The 24,167-nt window shown below is 50.5% G+C and overlaps 1 protein-coding gene across 6 annotated transcripts in view; it reads left to right on the top strand.

The window, feature by feature from the left end:
* The window catches only part of LPIN2 (lipin 2), an 83,903-nt gene extending 60,827 nt beyond the window's left edge, over nucleotides 1-23,076 (top strand). For 4 of the 6 annotated variants that reach the window (XM_031690251.2, XM_072949163.1, XM_015239968.3 and 1 more), the window contains exons 5-20: nucleotides 3,945-4,052; nucleotides 4,654-4,777; nucleotides 5,540-5,873; nucleotides 8,200-8,299; nucleotides 10,847-11,034; nucleotides 12,743-12,836; nucleotides 13,278-13,347; nucleotides 14,072-14,161; nucleotides 14,873-14,955; nucleotides 15,872-16,016; nucleotides 16,869-17,017; nucleotides 17,519-17,605; nucleotides 18,509-18,661; nucleotides 18,945-19,059; nucleotides 19,633-19,736; nucleotides 20,012-23,076. In XM_031690251.2, coding sequence (XP_031546111.2) covers nucleotides 3,945-4,052; nucleotides 4,654-4,777; nucleotides 5,540-5,873; nucleotides 8,200-8,299; nucleotides 10,847-11,034; nucleotides 12,743-12,836; nucleotides 13,278-13,347; nucleotides 14,072-14,161; nucleotides 14,873-14,955; nucleotides 15,872-16,016; nucleotides 16,869-17,017; nucleotides 17,519-17,605; nucleotides 18,509-18,661; nucleotides 18,945-19,059; nucleotides 19,633-19,736; nucleotides 20,012-20,156 — 2,089 coding nt within the window. In that variant the 3' untranslated portion in view covers nucleotides 20,157-23,076. Of the gene's footprint in view, nucleotides 1-3,944; nucleotides 4,053-4,653; nucleotides 4,778-5,539; nucleotides 5,874-8,199; nucleotides 8,300-10,846; nucleotides 11,035-12,742; nucleotides 12,837-13,277; nucleotides 13,348-14,071; nucleotides 14,162-14,872; nucleotides 14,956-15,871; nucleotides 16,017-16,868; nucleotides 17,018-17,518; nucleotides 17,606-18,206; nucleotides 18,451-18,508; nucleotides 18,662-18,944; nucleotides 19,060-19,610; nucleotides 19,737-20,011 lie in introns of those variants that run through there. The other 2 variants (XM_072949165.1, XM_072949166.1) reach the window with 2 other exon arrangements.
* The last annotated feature ends 1,091 nt before the right edge of the window (nucleotides 23,077-24,167 follow it).

The following is a 24,167-nucleotide window of genomic DNA, read 5'->3' as shown; positions in this document are numbered from 1 at the left end:
TTCTGCTAACTGGAACTCTTTCGAGATCCACCAGGAAAGGCATTGAGGGAACACTTCTGCCTCCGGGGTGTTGCTGACGTGTGTGACCTGTGTCGCAGCACGGTAGAGCAGTGTTTAGAACCCCTGAAACGCCTGCAGCTTCAGTTTATGAAGTGATGCCATGTCTAAAACGTGCAGAATCACCTGCTGAAGTCATAGGGGTCACCGTTTGGGAGGAATTGTAAGTGGGTGTGTCTAAGAGGTACTAGCGCGCACCTCCCTTTCCAGACTGTGCAGAAGCCGATGCAGCCCAGTCTGGGGGCGTCCTGCTTGCTGATTTGGGCGCAGGGACAGATGCCTGCCAGCTTCTCTCTGAGCCCAAGCCTGCTGCCTGGGGACAGGCCTGTCAGAAGGCACAGAAACTAGGTCTCAGCAGAGTTTTCAGGAGCTTGGTGGTTTGCCTTTTCTGAGGTTACCAGTGAATCATAGGTGCCACTTGAAGGAACTCTTCCCTGAGATTTCCTTAGACTAGGAGCTGCTGCATTGTATAGCCAGCAGAAACTGACTTAAACAGAGATGAAATGTGACAGTGGCGAGATTTGAGGTGTTGCTGAGCTGAGAGGAGACGGGCCGCCACACATCCCATTGCGGGACGGCGGCCTCGGGGCCCCTCTGGGCCTTCATCCCTTCATCTGAGAAGTAAGAGAATTACACTCCGTGGTTTGCCAGGCCCTTTCCAGCTCAGCATCTGGGTTCTAAAATAATTGGGAAGAAGATATTTACGGTCAGAAGCGTTAAGAGCATGTTAAACAGCACATTAAAGAATCTGAGAGAAGACTAGGAAGTCAAGTGCTTTCTCAGTGGTGGGATCTGCAGATCACGTGGGTTGGGCAGTTCTGGCTTTCAAATAGCTGCTCCATAGCCCCTAGCAGGAAAGAAATTTTGTTTACAGAGAAGATACCTAAAATAGGTTTTATTTTATTTTGATTGATAAATAGCATTCTATTTAAAGTCTTTACTTTTCAGGAATTTTATTGATAATAGAATTAGGGCGAACTGAGGCCCTTTGAAGGCGGCAGGAGAAACATGACGTCATTCTTTAAGGCAGGTGGGTGAGGAACAGCCAGAAGAAACTCACTGGTGGAAAGGAGAGCTTTCATCCTCCCAGGGCTCCGTGCAGACGGCGCTTGGTGAGCCTCCCCCCTTCCTAAGGACGCACTGTGAGCTCAGGTGTAGCCCGGAAGCCTTGGTCGTCGTTCCAGGGCATGGATGGCTGCACTTCACCTGGGCGTGCGTAGCCTCTGGAAGGGAAGAGCTTTTTCCCGCTGGACGATGCCGTAGCTCAGTCCTGAGAGCAGGTGCGCAGACACGCCAGGAATACGTAGAACACGCAGCGGTAGCGACACGGGAGGATTACGACCACACCATCCGAAAAGAACCTCTAGTTTTCATCCACCGAAGCAGACTGACTGACAAAGGTACACCTGGGAGCTAAGGGCAGGGGGCCTGAGATACTGACCTGTAAGTGGCTTCCGGAGAACGTCCGTGTCAGTCTTCCGGCTCCCGGCCCTCCCTCCCTTCATCCCAACACCAGGGACAGGGAGATGTTGCCTGGCTCCCTCCCGTCCTGTCACGAGGTAACATCTACGGGAAACTTCCTGCATCCAGAGCGAGCTTAGGTCATAGTCACACTGAGACTGAGCGGCTGATCCTGGCGGGGCCTGGACCTCACTTGTGGTCCTCAGCAGCCCCTCTGTCTCTACGTACGATGCCGTCCCTCTGACTTACCCATGTGAGTGATGCAGGCTACTTACTGTAACTCTTTGCTGATTTGTGTCCCTCCTTTTTAAAAGTGAGGTATAGTTTACAAAGAATGATACACTTAAGTCTTAGGTATGCAGTTCAGTGAATTTTGACATCACGTAACCTCTGTTGGCTTTTGAATGCAAAAAATAATTGTTCTACACAGTCAGGCTGACTTTGAAGCCATGAGTCACGGTGCCTCTGTGGAGGCCCAGGTGCTTCTGCACACTCGTCATGAACTTCACAGCTGGACCCCCGTGTCCCCCATGCCCTGGCCTGCACTGGGACATCTGCCCTCCTGCTCGTCCTCAGTGTTTGGCGCCGACGTGGGTGTTTATCCTGTGTTTCGGCCTAAAGAGTCAGTGTTCACGCCGCGTCTCACACCCTCGGTCCCGTGCTGTGTCATGAGTCGCCCTGTCGGGGTCAGGCGGCCTCGCTGGCTCCCTGCCCTCGGGCACGTGCACAGGGCCCGTCTCAGGCAGTGATCACAGGCCTGAAGGCACCTCGACACTGGGAACCTTCTCCATCGTTCTGCGGGGTCCCAACTGCTGGGCTCTGCCTTTGCCAGGATCCGCCCAGAAGACTGTGTCATCCCTCCCTGGGCTTGAGAATTCCTCGTGGTGCCTGAGCGCCCTCTTTTCCAATGTTTTATTACATCCAGTTTGCTGTACTCTTCTTGGCTTACCTTTTTACACTTCAGTGAAATATGTTCCAAAATTAAAATATTTTTAATAAAAACTTTCTGTGGCATTTACATTGTTCTTTTCAAACTGCTTTCTAATGTATGAGCAGTGATGGGGGAAGCTGTGCTGTCCTTTCAGACTGGGCAGAAAAGGACTGATCATAGCATCTGAGTTCCCTTTCTGACTTTTATCATTTGAATTTCCTCTTGTAAGAAACAGACTATTTTTATATGGATTTCAGCCTTTTTCAAGTATGTGTTTTTCCCGTTGAGTGAGGTGGTGGCAGGTTTCATCTTCGAGAGAAGGAAGGCAAGAGTTAGGACGACCTTAATTAGAAAGTGCGGGTACGTTCAGGACAGTCACGCGTCAGAGGCAGTGGTAAAGCAGAGCCTGTTAAACTAGGATTTAAAGGAAGAAGTATCACAAATAAGATGGTTCCCAGCCCTGTTTCTAGTCTAGCAATTAAGTGACAGATATTCTTGTTTCATATGTAGTATCTGTCCTGCTGGAACATTGAATTTTCTGCAAGAAGCTCTTAAATTTGTATAGGACGGTGTTTTACGCTTTGCAGAGTTTTTCTCACTTTTCTTTATACTTCTGAGACCTTTCAGTGTGATTCACCACATAAATCTCACATTGACTCTGAAGTAGACAGGACAAGTGACAAATTTCCAACTAAAGATGAAAAACCAGGGCCCCGCATTGCTTCTGCAGGATGTCTTCAGGGTTATATGGCAAGTTAGTTATATTAACTCTGCAAATTCATGAAAACCAAAGGATGAGTTAATTAAAACCCTGTTAGCCTTAGTTCCGTCTGCCACCGCTTCCTGGGGTGTGAGTGCATATGTCAGACTTTCCTGTCCTCACAGCCCATGGCGTGCAGACTCCAAGTTAGAGAAAGCTCTCAGGTAGTACTCGGGCCAAACCAGCAGGAACAGAAGCTTGAGGTTTTTAAGAGTATTTAGGGTATTTTGATTTTTGAGCCAGAGCTTTTGTCTCCAGCTGTTTGCTTGCTTGTTCTCTGTCATACGCAGAAATACAGGAGCTTGTTTTGCATCCAGCTTACTTACTAGCTCTTTGACTTTGGGTGGTTTACCAAACTCCTCCGGAGCCTCGATTACCTGATACTTCAGACAGGATTTCACTACCTCCGATTTGTAAGGATTGAATTAAATACGCGTAAAGTCTTAGCTTCTTCTAGCCTCCGAATCAGTTACCCCTGATGGGTGTAAAAAGGAATCTGTAATCACATCTCCTTTTCTGTCCCTCCGCTCCATCCCGTGTGTGAGGGGGGATGGCAGTGTGCACAGGGTGGCGTTACTGAGCCCCTCTCTTCATGTTTCCCTTCTAGGAGAATGAGTTATTAACTCACTCAGCTTCCTTCGTTTGTGCCATTCAGACAGCATGTCAGAGCTGGGGGCTGTTTTCAAGCCGACGCAAATGTCATCGTTCTGCCTGTCTGTCTTCTTTCTTCCACAGAGGATCTTCCAATGTTTCATTAAAGGAGGAGGAATATAAGGAGCCTCTGCTATTCCATGCAGGGGACCACTACCCCCTATCTGATGGAGACTGGTCCCCGTTAGACAGGTAAGGATTCTTGAAATTTCTCAACTTCTTAAAGGAAAGATACATTAAGTAACTTTTCTGTGCACAGTGATACTTCCATTTCCCTCACACAAGTAGAGGGGCTGAATGTGTGCTTTTAGCATGAACATGAACCTTTCCTCTCAGTTACTATTTTGTTCCTAAACTTGATCTGTTCTCACAGAGTTGGCCAGCGTAGACCCACGTAAGCAGCATAGAATTTGACTCCTCACGGTTCTTTTTAGTGTCAGCTACCGACCGTAACTGCAATTACTCCTGTGAAGAAACGTGCACCCTCACTTGGGTTCCGGTCCAGTTTCTGTCTGTATTAATGTTAATTTAACCCATCTTTCCATGCGAAAGTTTCCTCTCCTGTCAGATGACCTTTCTCGCTGATTTCTTGTGAGAATGAAATGGGATGTGTATTATTTAGGACTCAGCAAGTCCATTGTTTTTATTGAAGTACTCAAGTGGGAAAATGGCATTTACACCTGCAGGATAAAGTTGATATATTCAAACATGCATTTCGTTTCATCTGTCAAGCTCAGCGAGACTGAAGCTCTGGACTTTAAAGTCATCACCTTTCTTTGTCCCGTGTTTGCAGCCCCTACTCCCCACCGGCGTGCCCTAAGAGCGACTCGGAGCTGGAGGTGAAACCCGCGGAGAGCCTGCTCAGATCCGAGTCCCACATGGAGTGGACGTGGGGCGGGTTCCCGGAGTCCACCAAGGTAGGAGGGCCGCCTGCCTGCCCAGTCGAGGGTGTGGCTGCAGGCTCCCGTGAATGTCCGTGCTCGTGGTGCCCTCGTGTGGCCACACGGGTGCATCCAAGTTACCGTGACTGCATTTACAGTGGAAGGGCTCCAGCATTGTTTTGTGTATTTCCACTTAGTATAAATAATGTTGATTGTTAATTTGACATTTTAATCATTTTTAAAATACCTAACGGAAACTAGAATTTCCACTGAAATTTTAAATAGGAAATTGATTATGGAAGCTTTTTTGCCAGCTCGTAATGAAAAAAGAATTGGAAAGATGCATTTCATAAGAGAAAAAGATATTTAGACCTCCTCTTCAGGTTTTAAAAATACACATTTTGTTTATATATGTGACTGCATTGAGATTTGACTGCCGCTTTTACATTGTCTCATCAGAGCCTTGATTCAGTCCAGACAGGGCTGCATTTTCAGAGTACTCTCATCTTCTCCCTCGAGGTGTCGGAGTTGTCGTGCTTCCTGTCTCCTCTAGTGCTTAGCTCTTTGTGGTATAACAGTTACAGATGTCACTCTTGTAGATATGATACTGAACAAAACGCAGTTAGTTTTTCCCACTCCCTAATTGTGACCTATTTCACACATCTAAGAGATGTATTTAGTGAATGTGTGCTAAGTTACAAATGAAATTAACACACGCGCCTGCATCCAGCCTAAGAAATGGGTCATAGCAGACACCTTTGAAAGTAGTTTCATTTTTAAACAATTCAACTCTTTCAGGTCAGCAAGAGAGAGCGAGCTGACCATCAGCCTAGGACAGCAACGATCACTCCGTCAGAAAACACCCATTTTCGGGTCATCCCCAGCGAGGACCACTTGCGAAGTGAAGTTGAGAAGGATGCGTCCGTGGGGGAGGCGCTCTGTACCGTCGTGAAGCCCAAACCCAGAGCCCCGGGGAAGCAGGTGAGCGGAGCGGCCTCCTCGGAAGAGCCCCTGGAGCTGCCCCAGGGCCCAGCTCCGCCGGAGGCCGACCACCCTCCTGCCCCAGCCTTCACGGAGGCACCCTCAGAATCCAAGCCAGTTGCCAAAGTCGACTCGCCATCCAGGAAGAGAGGTAATCACTGGTTCATGGTGGCCCCAGCTGCTCTTGCTCCTGGTGGTGATTTATTCCCGGGTTTCAGGGCACACGCGCTAGCCGAGCTGCCTCTGTTGGTGCCCCGATCAGGTCCTGCCGCGCAGGATGGGGGCCGCTTAGTCCCGCTCCCCCAGAGCAGACTTGAACCCCCCTCTCCCTGCCGCGGCTGCTCAGGCCCCTGAGAAGCGTTTACTGAAAAAATTAGCGCATTTAAATCAGTCAATGAGTAAAATTCACCCCTTTAATGACTAGGTATGTCCATAAAGTGAAGTAGAATCCTAAGCAATTATGTTTAACAGCGAGATGCTTGCACCTGAAACGTCTGGTTAGTTGAGGCCAAATCAAGTACTTTTGTTACAATAATACGGGACATAAATGCACGCTAATCGTTAGCGTGCATCCTCTTCTCTCGTTATTTCTCTCTGACGAAGGTAGAGTCCAGCTCTTGGCTCAGTAGCTCTTGGTTTTGAAAAGAAGGTTGTGAACACCAGAACGTTCTCACTGTTTAAAAATACAATGTTGTCCTTTGATCCTCGGAACAGCGAGAGCCAGGACGCAGGCTTAGCACAGGCTTCCCTAAAAGCACGCCTGGTCACGGACAGCTAAATACTTGCTGCACTTAAAAAAGAAATGCTAACACCGTGGGTTAGGTGGTCACACACTGACTTCAGAGCCAGTGTGTGTAAAATAAAAGGGTTTGACTGTCAAGGGTATTTGTGGCCGCTGTGACCACCTGGCTGATGCTAAACTCGGTCCCTGCTCCTTCACAGCTCAGCTTGTCTTTGCAAACCAGAAGCCCGTGTCCCCGTGTTCTGCTCTGAGAAATGTGAAGGGGGAAAACGCGGTGTTCAGGGCGAATGTTTTGTCTTAGTCTGGGAAGTAATGTTCTCGGCACAGTCTGGGAACCGACTGGAGATACGAACACTGAATGCTGGTGTCCACCATTGATTTGGCCTCATTCTTTCCTCCCCAACTTTTAATCATGAAATTTCATATGTATTTGGTTTTCACTCACACAGATACAGTTGTTTGGGGTTTTTTTTCCAATCATTTTAAGCCATGTGAAAACAAGCTGCAGGCCTTGTGACGCTTCCCCCTTGAATACTCCAGGTTCACTTTCTAAGGACAAGACCGTTCTCTGCAGGACCGCGGAGCCCGTCACGTCGAGGCCGTATTCATAGTTCCCCAGAGGCAGCTAGAATAGCTTTTTAACCGCCCCCTCCCCTGCACAATCCAAGATCTCATCAGGGTTTACACGTTGCATTTGGTTTTTGTGTTTAGTCTTTCTTGTTTGAACACACACTGCACCTCTTTCCCCCTCTGCACCCACGATCCTGACGTTTGAAGAGCCCTGCCGATTGTCTTCTGTACTTTCTCACATTCGGGAAGTATCTGGTGGTTTTTTTTCAAGGTGACATTCTTGTATTTTCTTAAACTAGAACTTAGCGTAAGCCTTCTCACATTAAAAAAGTAAAAATAAAACAAGTGAAATTAGGTTTACTAATAAATTCTGTCCAGGCCAGTAAATCCAGATGGTTGCAGTTGTAACAAGTAATCGGCACAGAAGTTGCGGCGGTGTTTATGTCTCTCATAGTCAGTCTTGGGAATCGGATGTGTGTTCTTCATGTTTTCTGGCACATTCTACATCTCGCTTAGGCCAGGTGCGCGGCAGCCGCGTGTGGCTGGTGACTGGTGGGCAGCACAGCTCTGGAGGCGCAGTTAGATTTGGGTCACATAGTCTCTTTTTTAATTGAAGGTTACCTCGTGGGCTGCACAGGTAACTTCCTGCGGCATCTCGTAGGGTCCCACTGTTGGTGGCGCTAAACGTGATCCCCTGGCTTTCCGTTTTGCTCGGGGTGAGGGTCCTGCCCTCCCCAGTCACCTCTTGAGTACCCTGTCCCCCAACAAGCCCCCCTCGTGGCCTCAGACTAGTGGCCTCTCTCTCTGTGCTGGCTGGCGAGCCCGTCAGGTTCGGTCATGCTTGTTCACGCTATAAATAGAAAAAAGTTACTGTTAAGTGTCAGTGATTCAGGGCTCAGCACGGTTCACGGAAGAACAAGTGGGAGAAGGCAGGATTCGCGCGTGTTTACTGCGCAGCTGCCAGGTGTGCACGCCCGAAGTCCTCTTCCATTCACGTGGGTGGCTGAGAACCAACCCGAGGGAAAGGGCTAGCTGACACTTTAAAAATACAACTCGATTCCAGTCACAGCCGGTTTTATTCTTTGCAAGCCTTTGTTTTCTAGCAGAGTTGTAAATGGAGAATAGCCACGTTCTCATCTCTGCTGTGTTTTTCTTGTAAAAACAGGTGTCCACAAGAGAAGCCAGCACCAGGGACCTGAAGACATTTACCTGGATGACCTGAAGGCCCTGGAACCTGAGGTTGCTGCTCTCTATTTCCCCAAAAGGTAGTGAACCTTGTATTGGAGGGTGGACGGCTCTGAAGGAGTCTGGCTGCTTTTAGAGCAAAACATTTTGTCTGAGGAAAAGGAGCCAAGGGGACAGTGTCCTTCGCTAAGTTGGAGGATTGCTCCAGATGTTGGGAAATTCAGAAGGGGTGTGTGTGTGGTTTTGCCTGTGGTGATTTTAAATTAATGATTTATCTATTTATGAAGAAATTTTGAATGTGGTGAGAAGAGGTACCCTGGTCAAGCCTGCATAAGGGCGTGACCGCAGAGGTGACTTCACGTTAGCACCGCTGCTCACTAGCGTTAGTTCCATTCGTTGGGTTTTAAAGGTAAGATACCTTCATTCAGACACGCTTTACCGAGGGCGCCCGCCCTCCTCAGCGCGCCTGCGCCTGGGCCTGGGCCTGGTGAGCGCCCGTGGGGCTCTGAGCCTGTCACCCTCCCCCTCCGTGACTCTCCCCTGGAGTGACACTGAGATCTCAGAAATGATGGACTTGTACCGTTTCCCCAGCTCATTTGCATTCTTAGGGAAATTCCGTTATAATACCCTGTGATTACAAAAAGCAGTTTACTTTTCCCCACGAGAAGCACAGCTTGAATGTGCTGAGCCATAGACACGTAATTCAACACTTCACAGCACATCACTGAAAAGCACGTCTTCAGTGTTTACTTAAAATAGAAAGGTGGGGTCAGTAAGAAGATAACTTAAATTTTTACAGATATTTTTGGAAGATTGTTAAAACTCCTTCCTCGCTTTCTGCCCTACATTTTCTCCAAAAAGCCACTTCATTTCAAGCGATACTTGGGCTTTCAAGGTGAGAGAAATGAAGCTGGTCCTTTTTTTTTTGCCCCCGAATAAGAAAGTTGCAACGTAAGCTGTCTGAGAATTAGCACTTTGTTTCCGACTTCCTAGTCCTTAATCATTATTTACACTGGGATTCCTAAGACAGACCCCTTAGTTTCCCTTTTAAAAAACGGGGAGCGTGACTGCTGCGGTGGGGCCTCTCCGTCCGTTACAGCCTGACCATTTGGGGTCATTCACCAAGCAAGCTTCTTGCCTCTCCAACTCAGTGGTTCTTTAGACAATACTCATCAATATATATGGAGACAGTGAGGTTGTTGAAATGCTCATAAGCGTTTGTTTTATCATCGTGGTCATTGCCGTCTTGACTAAATATTCAGTATTTAATTAGAGCTAAGTTTTACTTTTAAATCACATCACTCTCGTGGGTTTGGTGAGCTGTTGGGTTTTCAGGGGCCAGGCCCACGCAGCCCACGCAGCCCGCGCCTCTGTCTACGCGGACAGCTCAGTCATCTGATCGTGTGGCCACACCTGCTGTAAGGGGACCAGCCGTGCACCCGGGAGGATGAAGACGTGGGTGTCGGCGTTTCACCCCGGGGGCAGCCTTGCCTCTGGCCCCAGCGCAACAGCAGGTTTTGCTGCCTTACGTGGCTTTGGCTTTTTCACCATTTCCAGTGAGGAGCACATTCTGTTGATCCGATTAATCTCAATATTGTGCTGCTATGGGTGTACGTTGGTCTGAAGAGAGAGAATTTCCAAAAACTTAAATCTTTTCTTGAAAGGTTCAGATGCAGAACCTGGCAGTGTTGAGACTGACTTCTCTGTTCCCACCCAGTGCTCAAATTTGAGGGTTTTTCCCCCGAACTACCCTGGATGGCATACATTAATACACTGGTTTTTTGAATAAAATTAGTTTGAAAATTCTGGGACTGTATTTCAATGCGACAGTAAATGTCCGTTCAGAAGGTGCAGAGCAGTGGAGACTCATGACTAAGAGACTTAAGGTGCTGTTTCCATGTTCTTTTGCTCTTGAGTTGATGCTCCGTTACAGCAAGTTTCCTTTGGGTTCAGCCTCTAAACCTGGCGTCTGCGCCTTGTCATCTAGAAAAGGGAAAATACTGAATAACCTCGTCTTTAGTGCTGGCCCTCACTTGTGTAAGAACAGTTTATTTCTAGTTTCTCAGAATATTTCTTTTTTGAGGTGTGTCTTGCCTCCTGAGAATTTTCACTTGGTTAATTTCTTTGTTCTGTTTTGTAAAGTAACAGATGAATTTAGAAAATCCTTGTTTTTAAAATAAGACACCCTTGAACTACAGTGATTTTCTACAGGATGTACATAGTACCACAGACTTTTCTAGGAAGTTAGGATCAAAAGATTTCCAAACATTCGATTTTGCTTAATTACTCTGTTATTTTCATCATGGAAATGTAAATAAATGCTTCTGACTCACTTACCCCTCTAATTTAAATCAGAACGGCCATCATGGAAGAGTTGGTGTCACCGTGAATGACAGCGGTGATTTTTGTGTCATATTTACCGTAGTCAGTTCATTCCTCAGTGGTGTGACTAGGTTATTGTGAATGTCACTGACGAAGTGACTGAACACTCCCTAAGAAAAGCTGTCTGTGTGCAGGGCAGTCTGCTCCTTTGCGCAGGGAGCTGACTGGTTCCAGCGCCCCGAGGGCTGCGTGGTCAGGAGGCAAAGACGGGAGGGTGTACTGAGGTGGGTCCTCTCTCCCCACAGTGACTCGGACCCCGGCTCCAGGCAGTGGCCCGAGTTGGACACGCTGTCCGGCTCCCAGTCTCCGCAGTCAGTGGGCAGCGCGGCTGCTGATAGTGGCACCGAGTGCCTCTCGGATTCTGCCATGGACCTGCCCGACGTCACCCTCTCCCTCTGTGGGGGCCTCAGTGAGAACGGAGAAATCTCTAAAGGTAGGTAGGAACTTCTGCCGCCATGCCCGGTCCCCACTTGCAGAAGCAGCCTCAGGTGTCCCTTCCGAGGAGACCTGCTGTGTGGCCGTTTCAGGAGTTAAACCCCCTGGTGGTCTTGGGCAGGTCACAGGTGTCTCCCTGCAGTGCCAGACTTCGCCCCTCAGTAAAGGAACCTCGTTCTGGGGTGACAGCGCCTGAGTGGGCTGGGGGCGCGTGCCCACGGGCTCTCCCGCACGTGGAGGGGTCGAGAGCTCTCCGCCCGTGACCCTGCGGGAATAGCTGTGGCCGGGGCCTGGCTGCCGGTGGGGGGGGGGGCTGAGACAGGAGAGAAGGGCCTGAGGTTGTGATAACTGTCTCCTGACTAAATGGTCTTTCTGGCAAAAAGTAGAAAGATTACTGTGTCCCGGGCTCGAGCGTTGGCCCAGGAGAGTAGAGTTGCTCAGGAAGGGGCGAGCCCAGCAGGGGGTTCAGGAGTCTCAGGTGGGCTCTGCACCCACGTGTACGTCTGTCCCAGGCTCCCTGGCCTTTAAGGTTTTACCTCCTGCTGTAAACTGAACTCTTACTGTTTTCTCAGCTTGCCTAGTGGCCCTTGATTGGTTTTCCTCTAAGGAAAGATCGTCTTTTTATGACCAGCATCATCTTCTGTCTCCTGCGTATGGCAGGCTGGGTCCCCTGAACGGTCACCTTCATAGGGTCACGGGGTGATCACTGCGCCTTTCTTCTCCATCTCTTATTTTTTTTTTTTTTTGCAAGAAATTAAGAGTGTGCTACGGCCAGTGCTTCCTTCTAGGGGCAAAATTAAATAGGTCACTTTTTTTTATAATCCTCATAAGCTCCCACTTTAAAAAATACAGGTGGAGGAGGGGATATACAATTTATATAAACTATAAAATCTATGCTTTAAAAAATACTGGTAACTTAGGTAGAGTTTGTTATTGAGGGAAGCAGAAATGGCAAGAAAAGTAAATTGTACACAACTTACCAGGCGAAACAGCCCCAGTGAGAAGTGTCTTTTGGCCTGTTCAGCATGCAGGGTGAGGAACGCGGTTCAAAAATTCATGCAGAAATCCTCGTTTGTTCTGCGAGAACTTGGGATTTATTCCTTGACAGACCCGAAGCCAGATTCTGGCGTGTGGTTTTTTCCCTCCAAGCATTTTCAGATGTTCTTCCTGTGCTTTCAAATGTCGCAGGCGCATGTGCCCTTCCAGCTGTAAGACACCACCCCGTGCCCCGCGTGTCCCCGGTCACACAGTTGTCTGCCAGTTAAGGAGCTTCTCCCGCTTATAAGAATGAGACCCACAGTTTTTGTTAGTTGTGGAGTTGAGTGTGTGCACACCCGCCTCCAGACCACCCCTCCCTCTGGCCACATCTGGTACCTGTCTTCCTAAGAGTTTCTGGCTTTCCCCCTTTCTCTCTCTCTCTCTCTTTTGTTTGTTTGTGGGTTCTTTGGTTTGTTTTAGTTTTTCTGTTTTCTATTTTTCAATTGGGGGAGGAGTTACAGAAGGGTAGGGGAGTAGAAAAGAAGTGTTTGTTCTTGCCCCGGGGAAAAACCCGTGTGTGACATTTTGTTTCTGATACATATAGAAAAGTTAGCTTCTGGGGTTTTATTTATCTCATACTCCCTTCAGTGTAGAGAGCGCTGTGATAATCTCCTGTGCGCATTTATGTGATCTCTAACCAAATGGATAATTATTATTTTACATTGCAGAGAAGTTCATGGAGCATATCATTACTTATCATGAGTTTGCAGAAAACCCTGGACTTATAGACAATCCCAACCTTGTAATACGGATATATAACCGGTAAATACAAAAAACTGCTTTTGTAATTGTTAGATACCCTTGGCAGGGTTTTTTTGCCCCAAGTGCTGTTTTTAACTATTACAGTGTTTCTTGCTGTAAAATATGCCATCATCTCATATAGATATGCAGATGGGCCGTGACTCTGAAGTGAAAGAAAAGCCTCAGCTTTATTTTTAAAGGAGGCATTGAAATGTGACTCTGCTTTATAGAATTTACTACTTTTTCTGTTCAGAGAAGTTTGGCTTGAAGCAAAGATTACTCAGATGGCAAAAAAAATTTAGCTGATCATCTTTTCATTTAAAACAAGAGGAATTTTATGTGGTATTTCTACCTTTCTCTCCTCCTCTTCCCACCCCCCACCACTCCCGCTCTGCCCCCTTCTTTCCTCCCTCGCCGTCTCCTCTGTGTGTGACGGTTTCGCACGGTTTTCTTTTCTCGCAGTTACTACAGCTGGGCATTGGCTGCTCCCATGATCCTCAGCCTGCAGGTCTTCCAGAAGAATCTGCCTAAGGTGAGATGGCGCCACAGAGCAGACAGTGCTTAGAAAAATCCGTATGTGCGTATTTCTAAGCTGGGTGTTGTTCAAACTTTTATTTAGTATTTTTAAATTAATATTATAAAAGATCCAAAAAGTTCTGTGTGCCCACTCAAATTATCTCATGTCCAAAAACCTAGGACGTCAGCCAGGCTGCCACATCTTTGTCATTTTCACTAGGTATTGATACCAGTTTCTGACTGTGTATAAAGGGTGAGAGATTTTACTGATTGTTCGTATAGAATGAATGAAAACGTTTCCTCTATGGGAAGCAGCAGCAAGAAGAGGGTGCCGTGGCCCCCAGGAGCGTGACTTGAACTAAGCAGTGTGGTTAGTTCAGGCTACGGTCAGTAAGCCTGTTCTGTAGAACCTGAAGGTTTGCTTTGACTCTGTCCGCCAAGAAGACACCTCCACCTCGTTGGTCCTCATAACTCGTGAGGTGCTTCCCAAGGTAGAGGAGTGAGAGCAGCCCGCCTGCCCGCCCCCACGGGGGCTGCACCTGCGTAGCTGGCCCCTCTGGCTGCTTCCTCAGAAGTGCCACGAGACAGGACCACGTCGGTGTCTGCGAGGCGTTCGGGAGGTGTGCAGAGCCTTGCTCGCACTCAGTAGGGAGGCACCACCCTGCAGGTTAACGGTGGGAAGTGGCTGAGTGCTCCATGACCGCCGGATGACTTGACTAACCCGCGGTGATTGTTTCCAGGCCACGGTGGAGTCCTGGGTCAAAGATAAGATGCCTAAGAAATCCGGTCGCTGGTGGTTTTGGCGTAAGAGAGAGAGCATAACCAAACAGGTAACCGGCCTGGAGGTGGTCCTTTCCTTGGGCTGAAAAGAAGTGAATCTTTAATTTATTCAGAAACCTTCTCTGCCAGGTGTAAGGAGGTCAGTTTGGGTGTGTAACGCTCTATGACAGTAACAGCAGCCACCACTTCTGAGCAGTTAGGCATGCAGGTGTGACGCTGGGCGCTTGACCTGCGTCTCCTCTCAGCTGGACTGCAGCCCAGCAATGCTGGTAGTGTACAGGTGACGAAACTGGAACATGGGGGTGACACTGCTCAACAAGGGCCCGAAACGGGTGAGGGATGGCGCTGGGGTTCGACCTTATGTCCACCTCCGGAGTCGGCGCCCTTCCCGCCGTGCTGTTCTGTGCTGCCTTCCAGAGAGAAGCAGAGCTCGCCGCCCTCCCGCGCAGGCGGCAGGGGAGCCGGTCCCCTCTGTCGCGCAGGCCCGTGTCCCTGCTCGGACCTGAGGGCTGTGAGACCCGGGCTGGCGCGCTGTGGTCAGGCCTCGCCCCTGACTGCTGTGGCAGAGTTTTGCACAGACAGCACGTGACGTCTCTCTCGGGTTTCTGTCCTTTGGCTCAAACTGGAGAGAGTTGGTTTCTTAAGCATTTTTCAGGTGGGGATTCAGAAAGCAGCTCTGCTCATTTCCGGAGAGCTGCTGATGGATTGTCGCTCGTTAGTGGGGAGTCCTGCACATTGTCGTTACCGTGTTGCTGTTCTAGCTGCCAGAGGCCAAGGAGGGGAAGTCGGAGGTGCCGCCGCCCAGTGACCTGCCGCCGAGTGCACAGGAGCCGGCCAGCGGCAGGTGGGACACCCGGGGTTCCATCCAGGCTCAGCCCTCGCTCCCTCTGCTTCTGCCACTGCAGTCAAGTTGATTTGGGCAATTTTGTTTAATTCTTAACCAGAAATGTCTTTTTCCTATACATGCACATGACAGTAAGTGGCTTCATTGTGCCGCTCAGTTCAAAGAGGATAACTTCTGCTTTGCTTTAGAAACAGCATTAGCTTAGAGTAAATATACTCATCACTGCTCCTCAAATACCTCACTCCTTCCCAGGGCCATGGACTCGGGTGCCTGTGAAACGCAGGGTTCGGGGAGGGGATCTTGGGGGGTCCTGGGTGTGCTGTCCCCGGGGCCCCTGCTGCCCAGCTGTCGGGGCACAGGGAGACGTAGCAGTCACGGCAGCTGTGTGGGCGCGTTTCCTGCCTTGGGAGGAGTGGCCACGTGGATGTTTGGGCTGGCCGCCCTGAGGGGAGGTGCCCAGCACACCCCATCCTTGTTTCTGCCATCTGCGTTTCTTCCCTAATCAATTCCTTTTCCCTCCTCCCACCCCCTAAGTCTCGGGTTGCTCTTCTTGTTCTTTACCCTTTTCTTTGAAAAGGAGTGTCTAAAATCTTGTTAGTTTTTTAAATCAGTATAAGCATTCATGTTTTCTATAATTTGTACCTTTTGAAATGCATCTTTTCAACAAGAGTCAGCAGACCTAGTAGAATTCACTGGTTGTAGCAGAAAATGACCAGGCACGGCCAGAAGGGAGCTGCCGGCCAGTGGCGGGACGGAGGAGGGACGGGCAGGCGAGGAGACGGCCTGGGGGTGCGACTCTTCCAGAATGGACTTAGGGTCTTTCGCTTTTCTTGATCCTAAATGAAAAGCTGTGGTCACACAGCGCCCTGCTGCGTCCTCATTACTTACCGTCGGCAACCGGGTTGATGTTGAACAGGCCAGCCGAGGATGACTCGTCAAGTGACGAGGGGTCACAGGAGCTTGAGGAGTCCATCAAAGCAGACCCCCTCCCTGCAGAGCCCCCAAGCCACGGCAGCACCACGTCCTATAAGAAGTCTCTCCGCCTCTCGTCGGACCAGATCGTGAGTTGTGTGCGACGCGCGTGGCCGCGGCCGTGTTAGCTCAGTCACCGTTGGGCGTTTTCTGTCTCCTGTCCCCGATCTCGCATCTCCCGCACACCGCACCGTGTGTGGTCCTGCGGACGCCCAATCACGCAGTGGGAAGGCGGCCCCCTCGCCCAGGACCACCTGGGGAGCCTGGAACACTCCCCTCACCTGCCCCCAGGCCGCCCACTCCAGTCTCTGGGAGTGAACCGGGAAAGCAGTGTTTTCAGCTTGTTTCCCAGATGAATCTTACATCCAGCCTGGCACTGGGCCACACGCTGTCTCTTACAAGCCACAACCATAAAGAAGTGACATTTCCTTGTTTAATTTCCTGCCCCCTGACTCTTATCCATTTCCGTAGGAAGTGGTCTCACTGTGCCCCAGGTGCAGGGGAAGAGCAGAGCGGTTTGCGTGTGGGGGCTCAGGGTCCCTGGCACCTGACACACTGTCCGGGTAGCGGCCGCTGAGCCCACCTCGCCTGAGCCCCTGCCCTGCCCTGAGCTGGGGTCCTGAAACGCTGGCGGTGGTTTGTGACTGTCCGGGTTCTGTTCCAAAAGGGTGTTTTCAGCTGGGTTTTTTTTTTTCTTTCCTTTTTTTTTTAAACAGTTACTTTGTTTCTGTATTTCTTCATGTGTTGTCACACACACATACATTTTGTGTTGTAGAGATTAGGATCCTTTCTCGCTTAACATTGTATCTCCAGCCATCTCTCTGACCACATGTTGTTGGCAGATGAGACTTAATTGTTGCATGTAATTCCATCAAAGCAATGTGCCATTAATTTTCACTCTCCGTCTCTAATTTTGTTTATTCTTACACTTTTTATAAAAGGCAAAACTGAAGCTCCAAGATGGCCCCAACGACGTCGTGTTCAGTATTACGACCCAGTATCAGGGTACCTGCCGCTGTGCAGGCACCATTTACCTGTGGGACTGGAACGACAAGATCGTCATTTCCGACATCGACGGCACAATAACCAAGTGAGCGGGAGCCTGGGGTGGCGGGGAGAGCCCAGCGCAGTGTGGAGGGCGGGGGGGCCACACCCGGCCGCCATTGAGGAGGGATTTTACACTGTTTGTGCTGAGGCGCCCTCAGTGTGGTCCACAGTCATTGTACGGATGGAGGAGATGGGTGGGGCTGCACCGATGTAACATCAGAAATAACTTCTGGAAGGACTTAAGTTATTTGGTCTCCAGATTCTGGCGTGGGTCGGGGAGGGAGAAGCTGTTGAGATTTGGCAGGGAAAAAGGGGGACGTGTGGTTGTAAATTGTCTCTGAAAATGGTCATCTGGCTCCCGTGTCTGATCCCACATTTGGAATCAGACTGGCTGGTGTACTTACTGGCCTGTCACACAGGCCAGCGAAGCCTCCTCTGCCCCCCACCCCAAACCTGGCGGCTGCTGACAGCTGGTATTTAACTGAACAGGAAGACACAGGCTTTGTATGCTCAATTCCTGATACCTTTCTTTCTACCCTCTTAGGTCTGATGCTTTGGGACAGATCCTTCCACAGCTGGGGAAGGACTGGACTCATCAGGGGATTGCGAAGCTCTACCATTCCATCAATGAGTAGGTGTCCCGACCACGTGTCTAGTGAGCTAGACTTTTGCTTTAAGAACTACGGAGAAATAGCATTCATCAGGCAGGTCCAGCTTCCCAGTCCTCCCCGTGCCCTCCTGAGCCTCATGCAGGGAAAAGTGTGAGCCCCCATCCATGGAGCGTGAGCGTGCGCTTGGCGACACCTCCCACGTGTAACCCCCATTGTCTCATTGTCACAACGCTGCCCTCCCTGTGTCTACAGCTGTAATTGAGTTTTTAGCTGTAATTTAACAAGAGAGCCAATTTTCATTTTTTTAGTTAAGTATTTTTCATTGTATTTCTTCAAGTAGGTAATACATGCACGAGGGAAACCGTTTACCTTGGGGTCCTTCCTCTTGGTCAGTACTTCCTGTGAGGAAACAGCACCGTGGCCTTTGCGTGATCCTAATACATGTAACTTAGATCCGCAAAATTACAGCATCTTAAGCGCTAGTTGAGAACATCATACACCGTATGAAAATTATGCGTGTTTCAGTTACCTGGGGAAAGTTCTGCTCCTCGTTTCATAGAATGATTTGCAGTCTGGAAATTTGTCTTTATGAATAAGATCATTTGTATCTTTTGTTTATAGCAGATCATTTAAAGATAGCCCGACATTTTTGTTCCGCACCTGGCTTTCACGGACAAAGTTCTTGAAGACGCAGCATTACTAGTAAATTAGCATAAGACCTGGTTACAATACCACCATTTTTTTCCCCATGGTGTTTTCATGGACTGGTGAGACCTTTATAATTCTAAAGATTTTCCTGTTAAATTTAGGAATTAGATTTTCACAGTAAATGAGAGGAACTTTCTTTGGACCCTTTAAAAGAAAAATGCATTTTTCCCCCTTTAGCCAAAGCACTGGGGCTCAACAGCTGCCTTCTCTTCCAGGAACGGCTACAAGTTCCTGTACTGCTCCGCCCGCGCCATTGGCATGGCCGACATGACCCGCGGCTACCTGCACTGGGTCAACGACAAGGGCACCATCCTGCCCCGGGGCCCCCTGATGCTGTCACCCAGCAGCCTGTTCTCCGCCTTCCACAGGTGCCTCTGTGCGCGCGTGCGTGTGTGTGTGCGTCTGTGTCCTGGGCAGACCGCGCTGTTTCAGAGCTCCTGTGTCTCGCATGGCACTCTGCCTCGCGCACAGCTCACCTGGTCTGTGTCAGACACAGCCGAGGAAAGTCAGGTCGGCAAAGGAGGAGAAAGAAAAATAAGTTACGAAGGATTAAAACGATCGGGTGGTTGAGCACTGACGTCTTTCAGGACTGCTCACCAGGGACAACTTCCATTTTCGATTTGGTGATTATGCTTGTATTTTTTCCCCTAGGGAAGTAATAGAAAAGAAACCAGAGAAGTTCAAAATTGAATGTCTGAATGATATCAAGAATCTGTTTGCCCCGTCCAAGCAGCCCTTCTATGCTGCCTTTGGAAACCGTCCAAATGTGAGTGTCCTGCGGCACGTTCCAGTGTGGTGGGCCACACCCAGCCTGTACTCCCAGGGTAGAGCCACGTCGTGATTCTCAGACCAGTTGTATAAGCCGAATGAATGTCTCTTGCTAAATGGGTTTTCACTTTATCTGCTGTGAATTTCCCAGCAGTGGGATGTCCTGTTGGCGGAGGTCTGCCCAGGTGACGAAGGGGCTTTCTCTGTCTCTCTGGCTTCAGTTCCATTTCCCCAGGCGGTTCTGGCTCATGTTCTAAGTGACTCTATGCCGAATCTCGGATCCGCCACAGAACCAGGGCACGAGTGCCCCCTTCATTAACGCTCCCCTCCCCTGCTCCAGGGCCCCTGGCGTCGTCTTGGCGCCCACGTTTTCTGACTTCCTGAGCTCCCCCTGGGCTTGGCTCCACTCCTTAGTGTGTGTTTGTTGAAAGCTCGGCTTCAGTGGCAAAGCTGCACTGGGTTTTCCATACATGGTCTTCTGTTTATGTGCTGCTTCTGGCTCCCAGGGGGCTGGAGGAGCATCTGCTCCTCTCTCCTCTCTGTGATCAGCGCTCGATGTCTTTGGCTGCAGGATGTCTATGCTTACATGCAAGTTGGAGTTCCAGACTGCAGGATATTCACCGTGAACCCCAAGGGCGAACTGATACAGGAAAGGACCAAAGGAAACAAATCATCGTAAGTGCGTCCTCACCTCTGGCAGCCGGGGAGAGGGTACCAGCCGCACCTGCCTGTGCAGGCTTTCCCCTCTGCCAGGCTGTCCCCTCCTCCACAGGAGCTGTTTATGCGACTGCCGGGTCTCCCAGACTTTGAGGAGGGTGGCTGGGCCCTGGGAAGGAGGGATCCTCCGGTCTGAGGACTCTGAGTAACCGGGTTCCCAGCCTGCTGTCTGGTGCTCTCAGGTCAACTGCCAAGTAACGATTTGTGCGTTCCTTCCCCAAACCCCCTCCCAGGTACCACAGACTGAGCGAGCTGGTGGAGCACGTGTTCCCACTTCTCAGTAAGGAACAGAATTCCGCCTTTGCATGCCCGGAGTTCAGCTCCTTCTGCTACTGGCGGGACCCGATCCCCGAGGTGGACCTGGACGACCTGGCCTGAGGCAGCACCCCAGCGGGAGGCTCTCCGTTGCTCACTTCGCAGCAGGCGGAGGGGACCGGCCTTTCTGCTGGACAGAGGACTCGGGGCTCCCTCCCAGCCACAGGTGTGGGACAAGACGCGTTGACAGTCGGGCACTGGCGGGGACCTGGGAGCTCCTGGAGCTGGAGCTGCCCTCCTCCTCACCCTCCCAGGTTGGGCAGGGCCGCTGTTGGGTGCCCGGGCCGGAGCAGGGAGGGGCACTCAGACCTGAGGCTGGAGGCCTGGCTCCTGTCGCTGGCTGGTCCTCTCCCACACGGAGTCGAGTGGTGGACTGGGTGCTCTTTTCACTGCAGAATTTACCAGGAAGGAAGCAGCACCTAAGACTGGACCAAAACTTGCACAGAGTAAAGTGTTACGTTCCCCCTGGGCGGCTGAGAGTGTTTCTCTCTGAACTGAGGGCCTTCTTCAGGGCATCAGGGTCCACTTAGTGAGGCTGGTCCGAACCGACTGCGCATTTCTTTTGTGGGCTGCTCCCTCCCTGCTCCGCAGAAACAGAGCAACCGTCATGGGCTTCTGGGGAAGACAAGGCCCTTAGATCACTGCCTTCTCCCCAGCGACCACTCCAGGTGGGAGGCCCTGGAGTGTCGTGTCGTGTCTTGGAGCAGCTGGAAGGAGCGGGTCTCGCAGGGTGTGTCCGTAAGGGCAGCCCCGGCAGCCCAGCAGGAGCAGGTGGTCAAACAACGAGGAACAGCTCTGTTTGCAAGGTAGCCTTGGAAGTGCAGGTGTGCACCTGTTACGGGTCCTGGGAAGGGTCCTTTTCTCCGTCCCTTTTGTCAGCAGCTCAGTGTCCCAGTCTGGTTGTAATGAGTGTGTCAGCCCAGCAGACGGCCCCAGGGAAGGGCTCTGTCCTGAGTCCCTCCAGAGCTGTAAGCACAGGCTTAGAGGTGAGGCTGGTTAAAATGTTAAAATCAGGAGCAACATTAGAGAGGAGGCTCTTGGAGGACTGAAAATGACCCCCTACAGCCCTGCGCCGGGCAAGACTCGAGCACAGGGTGCGTGGCCACACCGCGGCGCAGACCCAGGACCCAGGCCCCCGGCCCCCGTCCCCTCACTTGCCCTGTGCTTGTGTTGGGGGGGCACTCCGCACTGCAGCTGGCGCCACCAAAATAAATAACACTGATCTAGAGGTGGAGAAATGGGGGTGGTCATCTTTCCAGATTGGAGAGTTGAAAGTGTCCGACTCAGTTCAGCCGTTTTCCCTTGTGCTATTGGACACGGACAGTGGCAAAGTCTCCCGAACACAGTTTGCAGTGGTTGAGCCTGGAAACGCCTGTTCCCAGAGGAGGAACCATACATGCTTTCTCCGGTGCAAATCTTCCCACGGTGCGTAGTTCAGGGACTCATCCTTTTGAAAGTTTGTGTCCAGTAGGTCAGGGAGACCAGGTTATGTTTCTGTGATGCTCTGCCCAGTTAGTGAAATGAATTCCTAGCATGGCGGCCCTGCGGTTACTTCACCTCCTGGACACCGTCGGCCTGCCTTCACCCCATCCGTTTTACGCACTTACCCTGAGCTTCATGGGGCTTCCTGGCCTGTGAGCAGGATGGAGAGTGCGCGCACGCACCTTCCATAGTCCTTGGTTGGTTGGTTGTCCTTTGAAGAGTCCCCATGAGACGGTCTCTTTCCTGCTAAGGTGGTCCCTCTGGACGCGGGGGCATCTTCTGGAGGGTGGGGCCTGGGAACCCAGGTCTCCTGGCCCTGCGCAGGGGAGCCGAGCCTGCAGCCTGCTGACCATCAGCTCTGGACTTGGTCACTTTGTTGCTGCAGGTGGATCTAGCCGGTACATATGCTAATTAACAGTCTTTTTCTTTCTTTCTTATTTAAAGGAGTCCCTCTTGCGGAAAGTAGGTGATCACTATGACAATAGTGTTGTGAAAGTAGTAAGTTTGTGCTGAAAACCCATTGCCATTTGGTACAAATGACATTTGTTCTTTCTGTGAAAGAGAGATGCCCTCAGTGTGTGCACACAGACCCCGTCGCGGGGTGAGCGAAGGAGCGGGGGCCCCCGCGCTCGCCCTGGGCCGCATCCCGGGGGGGCCGGGTGGACGTGGCTTGTCGGTGTCACTCTCCCCGTTGCTCTGCTGCTGAAATGGCCGTGGCCCCCTTCCCTCTTTCCAGCCCAACCAGACTTTAATACCTGCCCTGGTGTCCTCGTGCTGAGGCTGGCACGGCAGCGGTGTCACACCCACATCTCTGTGGGCTTAGGAGTACACGTGGGGCCTGGAGCACGCGGGCTCCGCCCCAAGTGGGAAGACCGGTTCGCAGTGCTTTCAAACATCTACATAGTTTTCAGTTGGAAAAAGGAAAAACTCACTAGTGTGACGTCCTGGAAGGAAAGCTGCTGACAATCTGGGAGTGGCGGCCAGCTCGATGCCCAGCCAGCGCTCGTGCCCTCAAGTGCGCACGGGCTGGCGGTGCGGGAGACCTGGAGAAACAGGCAGAGAGGAAATTTTTCTTTTTTTGCAAGTTGGTAAAAACGGACTCTCCCGGGGAGTTTGTCATCCTTTCAAGTATCCGGAGTTGCTCTGGGGAGCCTGGTTTTCCCGTTTCAGAGGACGCTGGGTTTAATGAGACTGGTTAAAGTTGAGCTTGTGTTTCAAGTAAGTGCTCTTCCCTGGTGAAAACTACTTTTTTGGTTTGTTTTCAAGGTAAGAAAGGGAAGGAGAAACGTTACTCTTTTAATTTGATCATTACATTCAGTCTATGATGTTTAATTATTAGCAATGCCACTAATACATTTTAAGTTGTCAGAAATTAATTGTAAACATCAGCTCAGTACTTAGTTTATGGCAAAGACAGCTGTCAAGATAAATGGCTCATATTTTGGTGCAGTGTTTGATGTTCAAAACAAAATGTTACAACAATAAACAAACGTAAACTGGATGCATCTGACTTTCCTTCACAGGACATTTGAATCGTTTTCTCTGTACTCCTGCCAGCATTTGATAATTTCCATAAATTAGCATTTTGACCTCTGCTGACACTTAAGTTTGTGTACAGAAAGCACTTCTTTTTGGTGCTTGTTTTTATAAAACCTGACTCCAAAAGTGAGGCTCCACCCATAGGAACTAACCTCTCTTGCTTTGTAGGTTCCTCCAGGGAGTGAGTCGTTCTTCATCCATATGGAGTTCCTGGCGGGGTCTTGCTCAGGCCTGGGGCTGCTTCACCCCTCCGCCCTGCGGGGGTCCCGAGACTCGTCTCAGAGCCCTGGCCTCCCCACCCCGCACCAAACCCTCCCTCTGGGTGAACACTGCTTCACCATCCTGATGTTCTCATCAGCTTTTAGGAGAGTCAGAGTGATCCCAGATCAAAACCTGCATCCTACGTGTTACTTAAATGAGTATCTTTTACCCCCTCAGCGGCTGAGCCCCCAGATGCTGCATGTGCAGAACACGGTGGCCCCACAGCCCCTTGAGTGTGCGCCCCCGAGGGTGGAAAGATTCTGTACGTGTTTGTCACATGATGGCTGGGCGGGGACAGCGGGTCGGGGTGAAGGGAGCCACGGCTCTTTGGGCTGAACTTTGGGAACAGAAAGGAAGAGCTCATTATCAGGAAATAGCTCCATGCACTTCAGGGAGGGCCTGTCCCCGCCGCGTCCTCCCGCTGCACCCTGTGCCTCGCAGACGTGCCGTGTCCTCCCCCTTGGTGGGACGGGAAGACTACATGCGGGTTGGGAAGTGGATGTGGACACGTGCAAAGTAGCACTGCAGAGCTACAGGTGTGGACGTGGCTGTGTCTGACCACAGACACTCCTTTCAAACTGCAAGTTGTGAGAAACTGTTCAGAAGATGGGAGGGTCGCTGAGAAAGGTCAGCGCACTAACCTGGGAATCATTTCAAGCACAGTTTGCATAGACTTGCAGTCTTCATTGCTGGTATGGTTTTGTTGTTTCTCGTTATTTAAATGAGGCCATTTGCCGATGGTATCCGTGGGTACCAGGTACCCGATGGTACTGTCTCAAGCAGCCCCTGGCC

Source organism: Vicugna pacos, chromosome 24, assembly GCF_048564905.1.
Source record: "Vicugna pacos chromosome 24, VicPac4, whole genome shotgun sequence".
Lineage (NCBI taxonomy): Eukaryota > Metazoa > Chordata > Mammalia > Artiodactyla > Camelidae > Vicugna > Vicugna pacos.
The sequence above is the reverse complement of the archived record's forward strand: the minus strand, read 5'-3'. Positions and strand labels throughout refer to the sequence as shown.